This window comes from Mesocricetus auratus, unplaced genomic scaffold (assembly GCF_017639785.1).
Source record: "Mesocricetus auratus isolate SY011 unplaced genomic scaffold, BCM_Maur_2.0 Super-Scaffold_100041, whole genome shotgun sequence".
Lineage (NCBI taxonomy): Eukaryota > Metazoa > Chordata > Mammalia > Rodentia > Cricetidae > Mesocricetus > Mesocricetus auratus.
The window spans coordinates 9,555,032-9,573,513 of NW_024429218.1; the positions used below are offsets into that span (position 1 = coordinate 9,555,032).

Sequence of the window (18,482 nt, forward strand, 5' to 3'; positions counted from 1 at the left end):
ACTTCAACAGATCAGGGCCTGCAGCAGCCTCTTGCAGAATTCTGCACGAACCAGAGTAACTCATCCAAACGCAGCTAACTCTACATCAGCTTCTTTTGGATACCTTAGACATCCAATTTAGTGTGTGTGTGTGTGTGTGTGTGTGTGTGTGTGTGTGTGTGTGTGTGTGTCTGCATGAGTTTATGTGCACCGTGTGCATTCAGGAGCCCACAAAGGTAAAAAAAAAAACACATCATATCTTTTATTACTGGAGTCACAAGCAATTGTAAGCCCTTATGTGGGTCCTGGGAATTGAACCCAGGCCCTCTGAGAAAGCAGCAAATGCTCTTAACCACTGAGCAGCCATCTCTCAAGCCAGCCCCTAGGCATCCGGTTTTTAGTGACTATCCCCACTGGAAAGAATTCATATCCCCAATGCAATGTACTGTACAAAGTATACAGGCTAAAGTACAAAGAGAAATAGAAAAGAATAATATTGGTGTTCAGACCAATAGACCTTCCCCGTTGCCCTACATGCTTTTCTCCGGGGCATGTCCTGTGTCCTGAAGTCCCCACAGCAGTAGAGCAGCCACTAGGCACTTAGGTTTAAAACAGTTTAAAATAGTTAATTATACCTTACCCTGCAGAGAGAGAAAATGTTTTCTCCCAATCCCTGAAAGTAGATAGTGAATAATTTAGAGAGTCTCGGCAATCCAAAACTTTCAGTACCTATTTTTAAAGTGAGGCACTGGATTAAAACACGCTGTCTGGTTCCAGAGAGCAACTCTTAATGATTGTACCGCATGGCCTCTCAAGTGTGAATTTCTAATAGGAGAACTGTAGGCTGCAAGAGGGGTTGGGGGAGGGTGCGGGGCATTCAAGCCACCGGGTGGGAAACACGTTAAAGGCTTTAAAGGCTAAGAGCCTGTGGCAGGTTCCGCAAAAAGTGGGTCAACATCACAGAAAACACAAAGTAGAAAATAAAGCTGAGAATTTAGGGGGAAACTAAATCACACTCTGGTCTCTGTCCTTTCTGCTTATCCATTAAGAGTAAATACTGTTTTCTCTGCAAGCTGTATGGGTTGCTAAAGATTTAAATACGGAAGGTAAAACTATATGGTTTAGGAAAGCTGTCTTTAAATGAGTAGGTCTATGGTCTTGAGTGGAAACAAACCTTTTGAACAGAGTATCAAAACTGGAAGCAATTGAGGAATGTCTTCATTTGGCTATTAAAATAGAAATGTGTGCCTGCCTGAGCATAGAAAGCCTTTTAGCTTACCCCCACATCCTGTCTTTACAAAAATCTAATCTAGAGCTTTAAATAAGCCCAGAGAATATAAACAAGGAAATAAATAGAAAAGTATGACCCTCTCTCAAGTACTCATATGTCTCTAAAATAACTACAGCCCTGGCATGAACCCACCCCCAGACTGGATTAGTCCAGAGTACAAAGCAGATCATATTTCTGTAGAGTCAAAACCTGGGAGTGCCCTTAATCCCTCACAAACCCCAGACCACAGGAAGCCATTAGCCAGAATAAACAGAGCATGAGAAGGGGCTACATGATGATGGGTACATACAGCCAAATGAGAATCCAAGCCGTCAGTCTCAGTAATTCTTAGAGACAGCCACAAAACTTGAACACTCAGCGAATGGCTTAATGGTCTTCTAACATCAACACAGTAATTGTGGGAATGTTGAAAACACATGACCAATGACTAGTCTCCTTTGTGTGTACCTGTTTTTTTTTTAATGCCGTAAAAATATGTTATAGTAACGAATACATGATCCTAAGGCAGTTGAGTCTTAAAGTATTTAATCAGCCTGTCAAGGATATGGGACTGAAGCCGGTAACAGAGTAAAGTCAAAGAGGCTTGCATTACTACTACACACACACACACACACACACACACACACACACACACACACACACACACACACAGCCTAGCTGAGTGATCCTGCAGCAGCTGGCTGCTGGACCACAGTCTGCAAGCATCTACATCAGGCTTTCATTTTTTTTCCTTGAATCTACAGCTTCTTAAATAGTAAGCGGGTAACGGGGATACTTCCGCCTGGAAGTGGGATTGTGCGTACCACTCAGCTTGCAGCTTTCCCTGCAAACTGAACCGTGGGATTCTCTCCCACATGTCAGCCATGGTGGCGGGTTGGGTTGGGGCCTTTGAGTTTGTATCCTACGCTTATGAAAAGATCCTGTGCCTAAGTTCTTAGTCCTCACTGAGACCTGCCCCTCACACAGTGCCGTGACACAGGGACACATCTGACTGAGGTCCAAGAAAAGAGCCTCTTGCTTCCAACTGCTCAAAACTAAGGTGGCCTTGGCAGAAACGCATGAGAAGGCCTATTGTTCCAGGGTCCTCTACCTTCATCTCCCCTCCGCTTGCGTAGGACACATAACTGCTTCCTTTGGATTGGGCAAACCATGCAGAAATAGCTCTGAGGCCATTGTACCAGTTAGCCCATCCGATCGGAGTTTTTCAAGAGTCCCTGGCTTTGGTTGCTTGGGCGCTCACTGTTGGAGAAAAATCGCTTAACAGTGGAACTCAGAGATCTGACACCGAGTGTTTACAGAGTACACAAGAAGAGCACAGAGGCAGGGAGCTGGAAGCTGTGTCTCATTCCTTGCTGCAGAGCACAATCTCCTTTTGTTCTCTTCAGGGGAATCTATGAACGACTCCACCTTCGCCAAGTTCAGGGGCATCACCTCGGAGAGTAGAAAAGTAGCCTGGATGTGACTGAATCATGATTTGAACTTAGTGGTGTGTGTGTGGGGGGGTGTGTGTGTGTGTGTGTGTGTGTGTGTGTGTGTGTGTGTGTGTGTGTGTGTGTGTGTGGTGTGTGTGCCTGGCATGTGTGTGTATCTGGTGTGTGTGTGATGTGTGTGTGTCTGTGTGTGTATTATGTATGTGTGTTGTGTTTGTCTGTGATATGTGTGTGTATTGTGTGTGTGGTGTGTATGTATATTATGTATGTGTGTGTGTGTGTATGTGGGGTGTGTGTGTGTGGGTGTGTGTGTGTGTGCCTGGCATGTGTGTATGTCTGGTGTGTGTGTGTGTATATTATGCATGTGTGGTGTGTGTGTTTGTGGTATGTGTATGTGTGTGTGTATATGTGTGTGTATCTGGTGTGTGTGTGTGTGCCTGGCATGTGTGTGTGTGTCTGTGTGTGTGGATTATGTATGTGTGGTGTGTTTGTTTGTGGTGTGTGTGTATTGTGTGTGTGGTGTGTATGTATATTATGTATGTGTGGTATGTGTGCATGTGTGTGTGTGTCTGGTGTATGTGTGGTAGGTGTATGTGTGTCTATATTATGTATGTGGGGGGTGTGGTGTATGTGGTATGTGTGTGGTGTGTGTGTGTGTGTGTGCCTGGCATGTGTGTGTGTCTGGTTTGTGTGTGTGTGTGTGTGTGTGTGTGTGTGTGTGTGTGTAAGAGCAACGTCTCTGAGGTGCTGAAGAAAAGCAAGATGAGACTCAGACTCCAGCTGTTAGGTATCTCAACTTTGAAGAAGATTCTGGAAATGGAAGGTTTTAGACTTGAGGTTCTAGGGGAACACTGAGTTAGCTGTGAAGTAAAAGAACTTTATTAGAAGAGGTATTGATGTCATGAACAGACACAGCTGCATGGCAGAGGGTTTGAGAGGCATTTGGGGCCCCTCCTTAGAGGTTTCAGAGGAAGGGTAGAGTCTACATCACGTGGTCGATGGCAATCCTTAACCCGTGTTTGCAGCCAGTGATGATGGTGGAGGGACACAAATCTAGAAACACAAGTTACCTTTATTCTGGAGACCAAATTACTATAGTTTGAGGAACTGTCAATCAAAATGATGATGCCTTATACAGTAGCATGGCCCCGGCTGTCACTTGGACAGTGCCCACCCAAACACTTCACTCTGATTGTCTCCCCTCGCCCGGCCCTCACGGCCCGCTTCCTTGCCCCTCTCACCTCAGGTGTGGAAGACATCGTGGCTATAATGATCCCTGAGCCCAAAGGGAAGGAGATAGTAAGCCTGCTGGAGAGGAACATCACCGTGACCATGTACATCACCATCGGAACCCGGAACTTGCAGAAATACGTGAGCCGCACCTCAGTTGTGTTTGTCTCCATCTCCTTCATTGTCCTGATGATCATTTCCCTCGCGTGGCTGGTCTTTTATTACATCCAGAGGTTCCGATATGCAAACGCCAGGGACAGGAACCAGGTGAGTAGCTCATTAAGAAAGAGCATCGCTCTGTAAACTCAATGCAAGTAAATTTTGTAACTCAGAAGTAACAGGATGTGCTCAACAATGTCTTTTGACTCCATTCCACAAACACCATTCACTTCTGCAGTGCGGCTTTTCAAAGAGTTATTATTTATTTTTATTCTTGTGTTTTACTGATATGGTCATTTAGGATGTTGATGGTGTATACCATACTCACGCCCATTGCTCATTTTTAAACAATTGTTTATTTAAACAAACGTGGAATGAAGGGAGAAGGGGAGAGGGACAGGAGCCTAGATTGTGCTAATAGTGACAACGTGACTGGAAAATAGCCAGGATTTCCTCCTTGGGAAAGTAAAAGGGATGGAGAATGAGATTTTTGTTTTAAAAAAATTTTTAAGCAGTTCATTTTTGAGCATCTGTACACTGTATAAATGTGAATGTTGTACAATGCAATGCAATGAGAAATGATTGCCTTCCGTGCGAGTCCTGGCTACCCATTTCTTCTCCAGAGAGTATCTTCTGCGGATATTTTACACACGTCTAAATGCATATGCTTGTATGTGTAATCACATGTTTAAATGCACGTGCTTGTAAATATAAACTCTCTCTTTAAAACAGAATAAGTGTGTATGTAATTCTGCACCTTTCTTCATCTTGGAGATTAATTATCATGGATATCAATTCATCCCAACACAAAATCAAACAGCTCATGAGGGCCTGGCATTGCACTGCCTTCCTACGTCATATTCATTTATCCAGTTCCCATTAATGAGCATGTTTTCTCTTTCAAACAAGACATACATATGTGATAGTTAGCACATTTTCAGTGTATCCATAAGATAAATTCTAGAATTTCAATTGTCAATGCAATACTACGTGTACTGTTGATTACAATGTTGTCTTCCAAAATAATATTGTTGAACCAACTTATACTTAAACCTACACAACGTTTAAAAAGTAGTTTGCCGGGAACAGATATTTGGCTCAGTGGGCAAAGGTGCTCCACTCCAAGCCTGGTACCTTGAGTCTAAGCCCCAGACTTCACAGAATAGAAAGAGAGATGTGACTCCCATAAAGTAGGACTGCCCCAGGCACCTCTTGGGACAAGCAGATAGGGACACACATGCACACACATGAACACAGACACACATACACAAATAAATGTAAGAAAAACAGCTGTCCAAAGCCTTATCCAATGAAAGTTACAGCTTTTTTGGATTTGACAGATGGCATCATTTTTGTTTTGTTTTGTTTTGTTTTGTCTGTTTTGTTTTGTTCCTGTGGAGCTAGGCATTGAGCCCCTGGTCTTGCACATGCTAAGCCACATCTCACCACCATGCGACATTTCCGGCTACGGCACCACACTTTTTAAGCTATAAGTAATGCCAAATATGTTCTCAAGGACAGTGTAAAACACGAAGCCCTGTTATGTACTTGCTTCTGTGGTCTGATGGTTCTTCAGTTGAGTTGTTGGATACTTTCTTATTAGTGTGTGTCAGGGTGTTTATTGGTCCAGGAAATTAGCCAATATTTTATGCTATGGGACGGCATTCCTTCCCGCTTCTTTGCCTTTACCTGTGATCTCTGAAGCCTGAAGATGTGCTGCCATTGTTGGGTTGCTGAATCTATCCAGTTTTGAATAAACCACTAAAACTTGTGTAATTAGATCTACTCCGGGCCAAAGCTTAGAAAAGCATTCTCTCTGTTTTGCTCTACCTTATATTTATTTCCCTTTTGTAATCAAGTCTTGCGGAACTTTTCTTTATAAAGACTAAAGAGAGGTACAACTTTTTTGTGGTGCCCTGCTGCTTCTATAACTGGCACTAGTTGAATAATTAACTTTCCCCTGAAGAGCAGCCGCCTACTCTAACAACATGAAGTACCCCTGTGAGGGAAACTGGCCCACGTTCAATGCTCTCTGAGCTGTTCCCATCACCTACCTGTGCTCCTGCTCCAGTGCTACACACTGGCTGCGTGCCTCACAGCTGTCCCGTTGGTCTCCTCTGTTGCATTACCTTCACTGCATTTGTGTTTATGAGTTTGGAGTTGTTGTGGCAGCTTTCAAAGCTATAGGATAATTCAGGATACATTTATAACTGTTAATGTCAAATCTCCTAAGTGAGGTTTATGTTTTTTGCTTTTGCTTGACTCTTTAGTCTCTGGTAGCACTGTCAAATTATCCCTGTCAATCTGACATAGTCTTCTTACACATGTCTCAGGTACACAATCACTACGTGTTGCTTTAGTGCTTCTGGTTTTAAACATCCTGTTTCATTTCACTGGCATGTCTGATACCCACTCTGAATATTCTAAAATGGCATGGCAAGCTAATCTCTCACCCTATAGTATTTAAGGGAATACTCTCAATTTAATGAGATTTTAAAATTAATTTCCATCATATTATTTTCCATTCAGTTTTATAGGTTGAAATATTTTCTTACGTTACAAAATACATAATTTTGTAAATATCAACTTAGCCCTGCTTTACTGAGGCTTTTCTCTTTTTTTGGTTTTTACGAGACAGGGTTTCTCTGTATTGTTTCGGAGGCTATCGGTCCAGCCCGGCCTCGAACTCACAGAGATCCGCCTGCCTCTGCCTCCCGAGTGCTGGGATTAAAGGCGTGCGCCACCACCACCCAGCTTACTGAGGCTTTTAAACAAGAATGGATATTAATTTTTCAAAGGTGACTTTTTGATAGCAGGTTCCAGTGAGTGGCATCCATTATTACAGGTAGACTCAAGGTCATGAACATGAATCACTAAATGTTCTTCAGTGTTAGTGCATATAATTCCAGTTAGACTCAAGATCATGAACATGAATCATGAAATGTTCTTCTGTGGTAGTGCATACAATTCTAGTTAGACTCAAGGTCATGAACGTGAATCACGAAATGCTCTCCAGTGGTAGTGCATACAATTCCAGTTAGAATTGAGGCAGTGAACATCAATGTGTCCAGCTGGCTCCTTTAGGGTTCCTTGTGAAGTATATAGTTGTATATTGGTTATTTAAAAGATAGTCACCAGCTAATTAGACAGTCATAAACAAAAATATGTGTTTTTATGCCCATGGAGAATCCAAGCAGCCAGTTAGCACTTAGGGCAAGGATGAAATTTTAAGCTGTGAACTAGTTACATCTTAGATTAGTTGCATAACCCTTTTGATCACTCTACTTTCTGCATGTAGACGGGGTTTCCATGTCCACTTAAGCATGAGCATGCTCAGTGAGACATTTATTAACTTTCCTTGAATTGCAGTATGTTATCACCAAGGTCACTCAGTGATGGGGCCATGTTAAAAGTTAGCCCTGTTTCCTGACCAATGTGAACATTACATTTTTGGCCCCTTTTAAAGGGTGGAATAAGAACTTAGGAAAAAATATCTTTGATAGGCAGTGTTCCACTCTGTTCAACAGAACATTACAGCTGTACAAGCCATATCTATAATAAGCAGCAGGTTGACTTAAATCATTTATTTTTATTACGGCGTCACTGACCTTCAGAGAGAGTGAGCCTTCAGATCTTTGTAGGACCACAGCCCGAGGTAAAACAGGACAGGAGTTCATCTCACCTCGGGATGTGCTCTGCTAAAAGAGGCACTGAGCTTGAATTAGCCTGTTGTAGATGTCCACCTGGCTTCATGATGTTCATAGTCTAAAGACCTTCCCCAGAGTCTTACAAGGTAGTGATGCTTTCCATGCTGTGCAGTATCCGTGCTATGCTGTACATAGAGATGGTCATGCCAATGCAGCTGTCCATGAAGTGAGGTCCTCCGAGTAATCACAGCAAAGTCCTCTACATGGAGACACAGAGAATAAGGGCCACAGCCGGGAGTGGATGAGAAACTTGGCTACTGTGCCGTGCTTCCTAAGAGAGGGTGGTTAAAGGCACCAGCTTGGGTATCAGGGCCAGTGTGGCTCAAACATTTGGTGAGACCTAGAGTCGTGAACTTGCACGAGCTGTTTCCCCTGCTCAGGCCCCGGCCACCTGAAACATAAGGTCAGCATGACAGCATGCCATCCCTGGAGTCGTGCAGTGAGGATCAAACAAGAAATGTATGGCATTTTCAGAAGGATATCTATAAAATCACTTGTAATAGGCAAAGCAAAGAATTGTTAGAAAATAGCATTTAAATGTAAATAGCTCATATATATATACATATATATGTATATACATACACACACGTCTATATACATATATATATAGTCTAGATATGAGCATTTTAGTCCTTATGAAACAGTTTGAAGCAAAATGGGATCATCTTTCCAACTTTCCTCTAAAATAACAGGAAACAGGGGCTTATAAATATCGTGTCCAGCTAGCTAGGGTAATGCATACTCATCTCCTCAAAACAAAACACACACCAATAACCTGTCTCAAAACAATAAATCTTTTAAAAATTTCACTGTAGAGGAAAAAAATCTAGTTTTCTTGGAGACTCACATCCCATGAAGAACTTTGAAAATTTGAACTATAGTGTATGAGCAGAGTAAGAATATAATAACAATGAAACAAGAGTGAACACTTCAGAGTAATTATCCTTCCCACGCAAATTCCTTAACAATTATCCCCGTGTCCAGGGAGGGAAAAACTCTGCCCATATCCTGTGTGTGCTTCTGGGAATGCCTGTGTGTATATAGATGTTGTTTAAGTTATTTTCACATGTGTTACCTAGACAAGGGCTCTGCCCTTACGGCCGTGTTACAGTAGCAGCAAGAGGGACACACACTAAAATAGACAGCAGACACCCAGTGAAGGACTGTAATTACTATGGCCAGTGGTGGCTTTAGACTACAGTGTCATAAAAAGGCTACGGTATCACATTAAAACACTGTCTCAAGTCTTGTGGACCCAATAAGGAACATAAAAATATGCCAGGCGCTGGTGGCGCACACCTTTAATCCCAGCACTCTGGAGGCAAAGGCAGGTGGATCTCTGTGAGTTCAAGACCAGTCTGGTCTACAGAGTGAGTTCCAGGACAAGCTCCAAAGCCACAGAGAAACCCTGTCTCGAAAAAAAAAAAAAAAGAACATAAAATACATCCTAGCTTACACCTGCTGTGCCAGCCCATATAAAAGGGGAAGGAGATCTTGGTTTCCATCTCTACTTTTACTCAAATGAGAACATGTGCATTTCTGCCTCAAGCGTAGGGTTTCTCTCACATTAACTGATTCCCCAACACCAGCCAATACGCTAACTCCATTCTTACACACGGAAATACTTTCAAACCCCAAGGTGAAGGAAGCGTTCTGTCCCACAAGACACATGTAGGTCAAGCCCTCATACCTGCAGATCTGGAAGACAAGCTGCACATAGCAAGCTCTCAACTGAATGTTTTCCTCTTCATTCTAAAGATTTATAGCTTGGGCTACAGCCAGGGTAAAGGGGACAGAGTGCTCAGTATGGAAGACAGGATATTGAACTTCTATATCCTCTCTGATGGGGACAACTTCACATGCTCAGCAGCCTGGGAGGTCTCTGAGCCCTGTCTGGGGATGTGTGGAGGTTGCATTATCAATGCAGGACGGACCAAATCAGCGCTGTTCATTGGCAATCGATTCAACCTTTAGTCTGTCTCCCTCCCAGGGAGAGAGAGGTTTATTTTCAACACATTATTACACAGTTAAGGCCTCTGCCCCGACAGAGCTTTTGTTGTAATAGCATCAGCAGGCAATACTGTATTCAGGGCACAATTGGTGGTAGGTCTAAAAACCCACACCTCTAACCGCAAGGCACTGAGGCAACCAGCCCCATCCTTAGGGACTTTCCAAAGGCCACTTTATTAATATAGAGCCAGGGGTGACTAAAAGCGCTTGTTGTGAATAACAAGACTGGTTCACATTTGCCACTCCCATCACTAAAATTGCAGGGATTTGGGGAGCTCTCACCAGGAACTAAGATAAAGAACAAAATGTGTATTTTGTGTTACATGCCACAGGGTCATACAGACTAATCATTAACTCCTCCTCAAGTGGCTGAGAAGTCATACAGTTGCAATGTGTTTGAGAGAAGCAGAGAATTAAGGGCGTAATTAGCTCAGTTTCAAACATCTACTGTAAGTGGGGAAGGCAGAAGAGGTCCAGTGGGATTGGTTTTGACATTGCATTTGGCAACATTAAATTTAGCTTATTAGATATTGGAACAGAAATGCCTGGGAGGTTTTTCACTACGAGGCGGCAGCTCAGGAAAGAAGTCAGAGATGGAGAAAGGAATATGGGAAACATCAGTTCATGGTACCACTTAGCCATCAGGAGTGGTGGGCTCACCTGAAGAGTGAGTGCTCTGGAGACGAGTCCTGAGCCCTGAAATTGGGATATGCAAGTGTGATTTAGTGCCCTCCCTAGTCTCTCCACTTTGATGCTGTTATAGTTATGGAGAGCCGTCTCTTTCCTTGTTCATCATAAGGGTCATGACTAGCACACCACGAACACAAGTCAAAAAGAGATCAACTTGGCAGTTAGAGCTCACCATTTTATATTTGGTCTTCCAAAAAGAAGATGGAAGAGGAGGAAGTGTCTATCATCCTCAGGGTCAATGAAGAATGGAGAGCCACATAAAAGCGTGATTGGGCAGTGCATAAAATCTCCTGGTGACAGACTGGGTGAGGTAGCAATGCCAGCCTGGTAAGATTCTTCTTGGGTTTTTCTATGCTGCATTCCTTCCTCCTGAGTAAAATCAGACTTCTCAGAAACGAGGGCCTTCAAGGAAGAGGAATGAACATGACCTTTATGAGTTTCAGTTTTGTAGTGAGGAACTCTGGCTCCCACAACTCACCTTGGAGAAGAGGAATTACGACTTCTAGGACTTACTTCAGAGGAGAAGAAAACGTGCCATGTGAAACCTTGCTTTCTGAAGCTGCATCCTAGACCCTCAGGTGTCCCTCAGTTCACGGAACTCAGCACACCAAAATGGCGTACTTGTACTTATGGCTATGATCGTCTGAGACCAGCACTGCATCTTGCCATCCTAGGCTTCACCTTTTCCTTTTATTTGCTCTCCCTCTTCCTGCATTTCTAATACTAAGAAAATGAAGAGGAAAATGCCTAATTTACTCCCCCCCCCAGTTTTCTAAATATTTAGAATCTCACCAATTTAGTACCTTGTGTTTAATGGGGTATGTCATCACTCAACAACTTGTGGACATTTATAGGACCTTCTTTCCTTATTTTCCACAAAGCAATTTGTCTTCCCTACTGTTAAGATATGCTTTATCTTGCTAGCCGCTTTGGTATATCACCCGCCAGTCGCCTGGGCTCTGCCACATTGTAGTCCCCAAATAACACACAAGACGCTGTATTAATTATGAAGCTGTTGGCCTTGCTTGTTTCTTACTGGCTAGCTCTGACTTAAGTAATTACCCCATAATTGTTAATCTAAGTATTTCTCTTACCGGAGAATAGTTCCAGGCTTCCTACCCCATGGCGGTTACATCTCGAACTTTCCTGTGTTTCTCCTTCCCAGAATCCTCCTGGATTCCTAGTCCCACCTATCTAGATTCCTATTGGCCAGACAGTGCTTTATTGACATATACACAGGACTTCCCCAACACCCTACAGTCAAAAAATTACCAATAACCTTGATATATGCTTTTTCACCTGTTCTGAACAAATTCATGGATAAATCTAATTTACCAGCATGCCTTACTCTTGATAAATCTTCACTAAAAAGCAGAATTTGGAATTTACTTGTGTGAGAAGATATTCATAAGCGTATTAATCAGACACTATGGGGGATGCCCCTGAAACAGAAGGATGATAGGCACCACTGTGGTTCCTCACTCTACATGAAGTGGTCCCTAAGTCTTCCATCACAAAAAAAAGAACCACAAAAGAAAAGTTCTGTTTCTCAATAGACTACGGGTCCCAACACGTGCCCTCTCTATTCAGGCTCCATGAAAAGATGGGAGTGAGAGCAGCCTCCTTCGCTTTTGTTCTTGGTGCAGTTGAAAACTCAACACTAGGGATGTAGCTGGGCAGTGCTGCATCCACTCAGCACATGCCATGGCTTGGACGAGTCTTCAAGAACACCAAGACGGAAAACCAAAGAAACAAGCAATCGGAAGGCAAGATAAATGACCTACAAAGGTGACGAAGTTTTATGAGGCTTCTTTCTGTCATTTTGTGTCTCTTCCTTTCATGACAGAACACTACCACAGAGGATACTGTGATGTAGGGAAACCGTTTTATCTCAGTCTCACAGGGTTCAAGCCTTGGTTGGCTTGCGCCATGACTATGGACCTGTCACAAGTCAGGACATCATGAAGAAGCTGCTCAGCTCTTGGAGACCACCAAGTGTCAGCAAATAAGAGAGAGTAAGAGTGAGAGAGCTTGAGAATGAGAGGAGAGGTCATAGAGAGAGAGCAGACAAGAAATGCCCTGTATCTGGTTCATCACATTGAAATTAGCATCCATATTGGACCAGAAACACTGAAGTTATTTTTTCCATTTCCATATAACACTCTATATTGAATATGTATCATCTTCATAGATTTGATGGTATTGTCTAGATATTTGGGGCAGGGAGTGTTCCTAGACCCTTCAGCTAGGAACACATCAATGGATGCTGTGATGAAGTCAGCATCCTCGTGGATCTAGTTCCCTCTCGATGGTGCTACGGGCTGAGGAACGGCCTTTGACAGGTGAGCTAAAAGGCGCATATGTTTATGTACAGCCTGGTCATGGCGGCACCTGTCTTTAATCCCAGAGTTTGAGACCAGGTGTCTACATACCAACCAGGGCTTTAGAGTGAGCCACTGTCTCAGACAAACAAAAAAAGTGTCTGCTTTGCAACCTAAGGGTATGGCTCAGTAGTAGAGCATGAGTAATATTGGAAAAGCCCCAGCTGTATTTATCATCACTTTAATTTGCATTTGGAAACCCCAAATACTAGTTGAGAAATGCATGATTTTTTAGGTATCGAAAGCAGAGCTATTTTTTCCCTCTGGGTGATTTTCATGTCTCTTGAAAAGCATGTACATGATTACAGACCTAATACTAGGGAAATAGAATTGGTGGATTCCTGGGGCTCATTGTCTGGTTTGTCTAGCCTAGATGGCAACTATAGAACAATGAGAGACCACCAAACCTCATGGCATTATATGGTGCATACCCACACAGGTGTTCACACCAAAAGAAATATATATATGCAAATGATACAGAGTTTTAAAATTTTTATGGTGCTTTCCCCCCTTAGTTTGTCACTCCAGAACAACAACCAAAAGAAAAACCCATACTGCCTCGTTCCATAATCACCATATGATGTATGATGTCTGTCTCAGAAGCTGAGTTTCCTGTGCCATGGAGTCTGAGCCATCTGTCCTGCCCCTGCCAGGTTGGGCTGTCAGATCTTTCCTGAAACACTATTAAGATGGTATTACCTATCATAATGTACAGAATGAGACTTGGTTTAAACAAAACTGCAAAGAGCGAGCAACGAACCTAAGACAGCGTGTTTCTCAGAATGACTGGATGAAATATGTCCCTCCTGCCTTTGCTACCAGTCTCCAGGACCATAGGGAACCTGACTTCAGGTGGATTCAACCTATCAGATCTTGCCACTCACCCTAGGAATCAAATAGAAAGCCACCAGGAAGTCAGGAAAGAAATCTACTCGACAAAGTACATTAAAAAACAAAACAACAACAACAAACAAACCAAAAAAAAAAAAAAAGAAGCAGGGAAGGGGCAGTCAAACTTTTTTTTTGTCCTGTTTTCAAGAGTATTGACTCGTACTTCAAGATTGATCAGAAGAGGCAAGAAGCATAGGTAGTTATACCTTATTGGTCAAAATGGGGTTTGGTTGATCATTATCTCAGCACTGTTTCTCTGGGGAAGTTGAAGTCCTCATCACTCAAGGGGCAACTACTCAGTTCCCACTTGGAGATGAGTTCTTTGTTGACAGCAGCAAGCTCATTGTCCAAGGCTTACTGTTGTTCTTAGCCAGTTTAGGGAAACGACTAGAGACAGACAGACTCCAATCCCAGAGTCCAGGACAGGATGTTGGAAAGACTCACAAGCTATTATGTATGATGTCTCTGTAAATCTTAGAGGCTCCTGGAGGTGTAGGGTACATGTATGTAGAGTTTGTTTACATTTACCTGTAATAACACAGAGAAGCCAGGGACTGATGTTGGCATTTCCACCTCTGTATGTCTTGACCTTAATTTTTGAGGCAGGGTTTCCCACTGAGCCTGGATTCTTGAATTTCAACCAGGCTGCCTGGCCAGGGATCTCTGCCTAAGTCTTCCCATCCCCCACTCCACTCCACTCCAATTAGAGATGTGGTCACCACACCCAGCTTTTTACCTTGGTGTTAAGGATCCAGACTTAGGTCTTCATACTTGGTCAGCAAGCACTCTGATCACTGAGCCATCTTCCCAGCTACAAATCCTAGTGGCTCTCATCCTGGTGTCTTTGTCCTTAAAGGGGAAGGGCTTCAGGCTTCAGATGGACATGTCTTAAGTGATTAATGTGCCTATGTGCAGACCTATCAGGAAATGGCCCACACGTTAGAAGCAGTGATGGTGACAGAAATAAAATGAAGGCACACTTGTCTTGCTTTGCCTCCCTATCAGTTAATCCCCAGTTAATGCCAAGCAGCCGCACCATTCCTGGCCACTGCTTTAGAATCATTTGATTTCTGAGGATTTCCTGGAGGGGGCGGGGCTACAAAGCCTGGAGTCTGTGGCTTATCTGCTTACTAGTCCACTGTCTGTCTCTAGGGCACTGGGAACTTAAGAAGCCCTCCTCCTAAGTGATGACCCTTCAGTAAACCACTTGTACCATCTGGACTGGGGTCATACCAATGCCAGGAATGGAGTCTGCCTTTCTAATTCCCTAAACACTAGCTGTCTTATGAGTCATGATCCCAGGTATCTTAACGTCAGCTTCCCTGTCATTTCCTGAATGGACTTCACTATTTTTTTTAAAGAAAGGCAGCTTTCAATGTCCTTTTAAACAGCATAGGAAGAGCCTTTTTCTGGAAGAGAGAACGAGAATGCCTTCAAACGTTGGTCACGGTATAGCTCCTTAATGGGTGCCTAATATGCATAAGACTCTGGGTTCAAACTCTAAGACCACAAAAAAATCTATCCAGTTTTTATGTAGATATAAATAAAATTAAGACAAATACTCAGCCAAAATTGGAAGGCATTTTTTCTAACACATCTTACATGCTCATGTTTAAGAGCATACGTCATTTGCTAAAACATTGACTAAAGTGAAATATAATTTGAAAGCATTATTTTTAGCCAGATGTAGTGGTCCATGGGTACATGCCTCTAATCTCAGCATCCAGGAGGCTGGTACATGGTGATTGGAAATAGCTGACCAACCTAGGTTCCCTAGGGAGACCCTGACACAGCAAACCAATATGGGAGGGGAGGAAAGAGGAAGAGATAGATTGCTTGTAGTTTAGCTGCAGTATAATCAGTGGCAATTGTTTGAAAATGCTATTTTCTACTTAGTTACTCAATCACTCACTGGAAATAAAAAATTTAAGCTGGGCGATGTTGGCACATACCTTTAATCCCAGCACTTGGGAGGCAGAGGCAGGCAGATATCTGGATTCAAGGCCAGCCAGGTCTACAGAGCTAGCTCGAGGACAGCCAGGGCATACAGAGAAACCCTGTCTCGAAAAACCAAAACAAGACAAAAAAGAATTTAAGCGATTGAATTGGACACAATATTCCAAAGTACCAACTAAACGTAATTACAGATTTTTCTGAACTTTAAGAAAGAAAAATAACCAACATTTCATGGTACTGAGGAGATGGTTCAATAGTTAAGAGCACTGGCTGCTCTTCCAGAGGACCCAAGGTAAATTCCCAGCACCCACATGGCGGCTCACAACCATTTATAACCTTAGTTCCAGGGGACCTGATGTCCTCCTTCTGGCCTCTATGAGCACCAGGCACACATACACACATAATGCATGCACAGGAATGTTTATAGGCAAAAGACATATATGTATATATATTATACAAATATAATACATTAGCATATAATATATATTAAAAGAAAGCCATCCAGCATCTCTTTATCTGGGGTTCACATGTCTTATTTTAAACATAATGTCCTGCAGAACTGGCATTTGCTACTGAGAATAAAATGGCATCAGTGTTTTACCTTTTTTTCCAGTACATGGTGACTACTGGTCAAGACTGGAGGCTTTGCCAGGCTGCTTACTCAACTTTACTAGCTGACATGCATCACTATAGATCAGTAGTTCTCAACCTGTGGGTCATGACTCCTGCCTAAGATGACCAGAAAACATAATGATTCATAACTGTCACAAGATTATGGTTATGAAGTCACATTGAAAATAATTTTATGGTTAGGGTCAGCACAACTTGAGGAACTGTATTAAAGGGTCCCAGCATTGGGAAGGTTGAGGACCACCACTGTAGTTCCTTTGTAATTATCTATTTCCCAGTTAAATTTCTCAGGTTGGTTCCATATGCTGTTTGAATGCTTTATTTACTCATCTTTTATGAAGATTCTTCTAGATGGTAAACTACAAAGCTTAGGAATTTGGGAGATTATAGTTCAGTACCATTTTTTCTAAAACCTAGATCTGCATTTGACAGAAAATATAAATAAAAATATGTGCTAGGCATGGTGGTACATGACTATGACTCCAGTCCTAGTACTCAGGAAATTGAGTGGATTTCTAGTTCAATACCAACCCAGGTTACGTAGTAGGACCTTGTCTCAAAAAGCAAAAGGACAAAATAAAAGTGTGTGTGTGTGAAGCCAATTAATGGCTGTATTCTAGGCAAAATATCAATGAGGAAAATGAAATGCCATGGAGAGAAAGCTCACTTTCTGCTTAGTTACATGATAGAGAAGTGGTTTACAGGACTTGGTAGACTTTGGTTGGTTGGCCATCAGCTCGGCTAGTGGCTTGATGCCTGGCTGGAGAACTGGGCTGCTGTCTTGCTGTGCTGTGGTGTAATTTTCCCAAGCTCTAAAACTGTGAAACTTCGGTGCTTTCTGAAGAACCCACCTTTCTCGTGGGGCTATTGGAAGGGTCAAGGAGATAAAACACTTCAGCTAGTGCCTTGGACATTGTAGGGTTCTCTGCTAGTGTGGTTTCAATTAGATCGCGTATTTGAATAATTGGCCCCCAGTGGGGGGTGCTGTTAGGAGAGTCTCAGGGGATATGGCCTTCCTGGAAGAAATACTAGGCTGTGGGAGGCAAAAGCCTTGCGCTATTCCCTGTGTGATAGCTCTACTTCCTGTTCCGCCACCATGCCTGCCAGCTGCCAGGTATCCCCTCCATGATGGTGACAGACTCTTGTCCCTCTGGAACCATAAACCCAAATAAACACTTCCTTCTCTAGTTGTCTTAAGAGGTCATGGTGTTTCATTGCAGGAACAGGAAGTAACTGAGAGAGCTAGTATGTTCAGTATTCTTAGGAGAAAAGTATGGGGTTGTAGCCCAACAGTAGAGTGCTTGCTTAACATGCATCCGACCCTTGTGTCCCCAGCACAAGGAAAACAAAGCCAATTAAAATTTTCAAAAATTATAGCAGATAAAAGAAAGCTAAACATCATCATCATCTTCATCTTCGTCTGAGCAAAGCCAATGCCCTATTAATTGGAATCCTTCAAACACATGTCACTGCAGCAGACGCATCTATTGAAGACCAGAAGTACACTCGCTAAGAATGAAGCAAAAACATGCAGGGAATGTGCAAGCACACCCAGAAATCCCATTTCCCCTCAACAGATTAAGATTGAGTTCCCACGCCCTTCCCCGCGCACTGCCTGGCCATTGTGAGGCTCATTAGGACAACAATTTTCCCTGTGCAAAACTGGAGCATGACGAATTCCTCTTTGACGTGGGTGATAATGGTTCCCCAGGCATGTAATTTGTAATTGTTTGCTAACCTAAATGCTAAATTCTATGGTGTGTGTCCCTCTGTGTGCGTATTGAATGTGTTCATGTGGCTGAGTGCACATTTATGTGTGTGTGTGAACACTCATAACAACTCAAATGCAGGTGGAGGCCAGAGGCAATCTATTTTTTTTTTTTGAGACAAAGGTTCTTCAGTGAACCTGGTGCTTACTGGTTGGGTAGACTAACTGGCCACAGTGCTCCAGGGATCCAGCTAGCTCTGGGATTTCACACTTGGGATGCCACAACTGCTCTTCCATGGGTCCTGAGACTCTGAACTCAGGTCCTCATGTTTACATGACATTAAAAAGCATGTACTGAAAGATCTCGTTACTCTCTACATGGCATACTCAAATGCACACACAAGCGTTGAGTGAACGCTG

General features: G+C 42.9%; 1 protein-coding gene across 1 annotated transcript in view; it reads left to right on the top strand.

Moving 5' to 3' along the window:
* Positions 1-18,482, top strand: part of Rnf150 (ring finger protein 150) — a 215,612-nt gene that overhangs the window by 127,977 nt on the left and 69,153 nt on the right. The window contains exon 2 of the mRNA XM_040734803.1: positions 3,947-4,197. Coding sequence (XP_040590737.1) covers positions 3,947-4,197 — 251 coding nt within the window. The remainder of the gene's footprint in view (positions 1-3,946; positions 4,198-18,482) is intronic.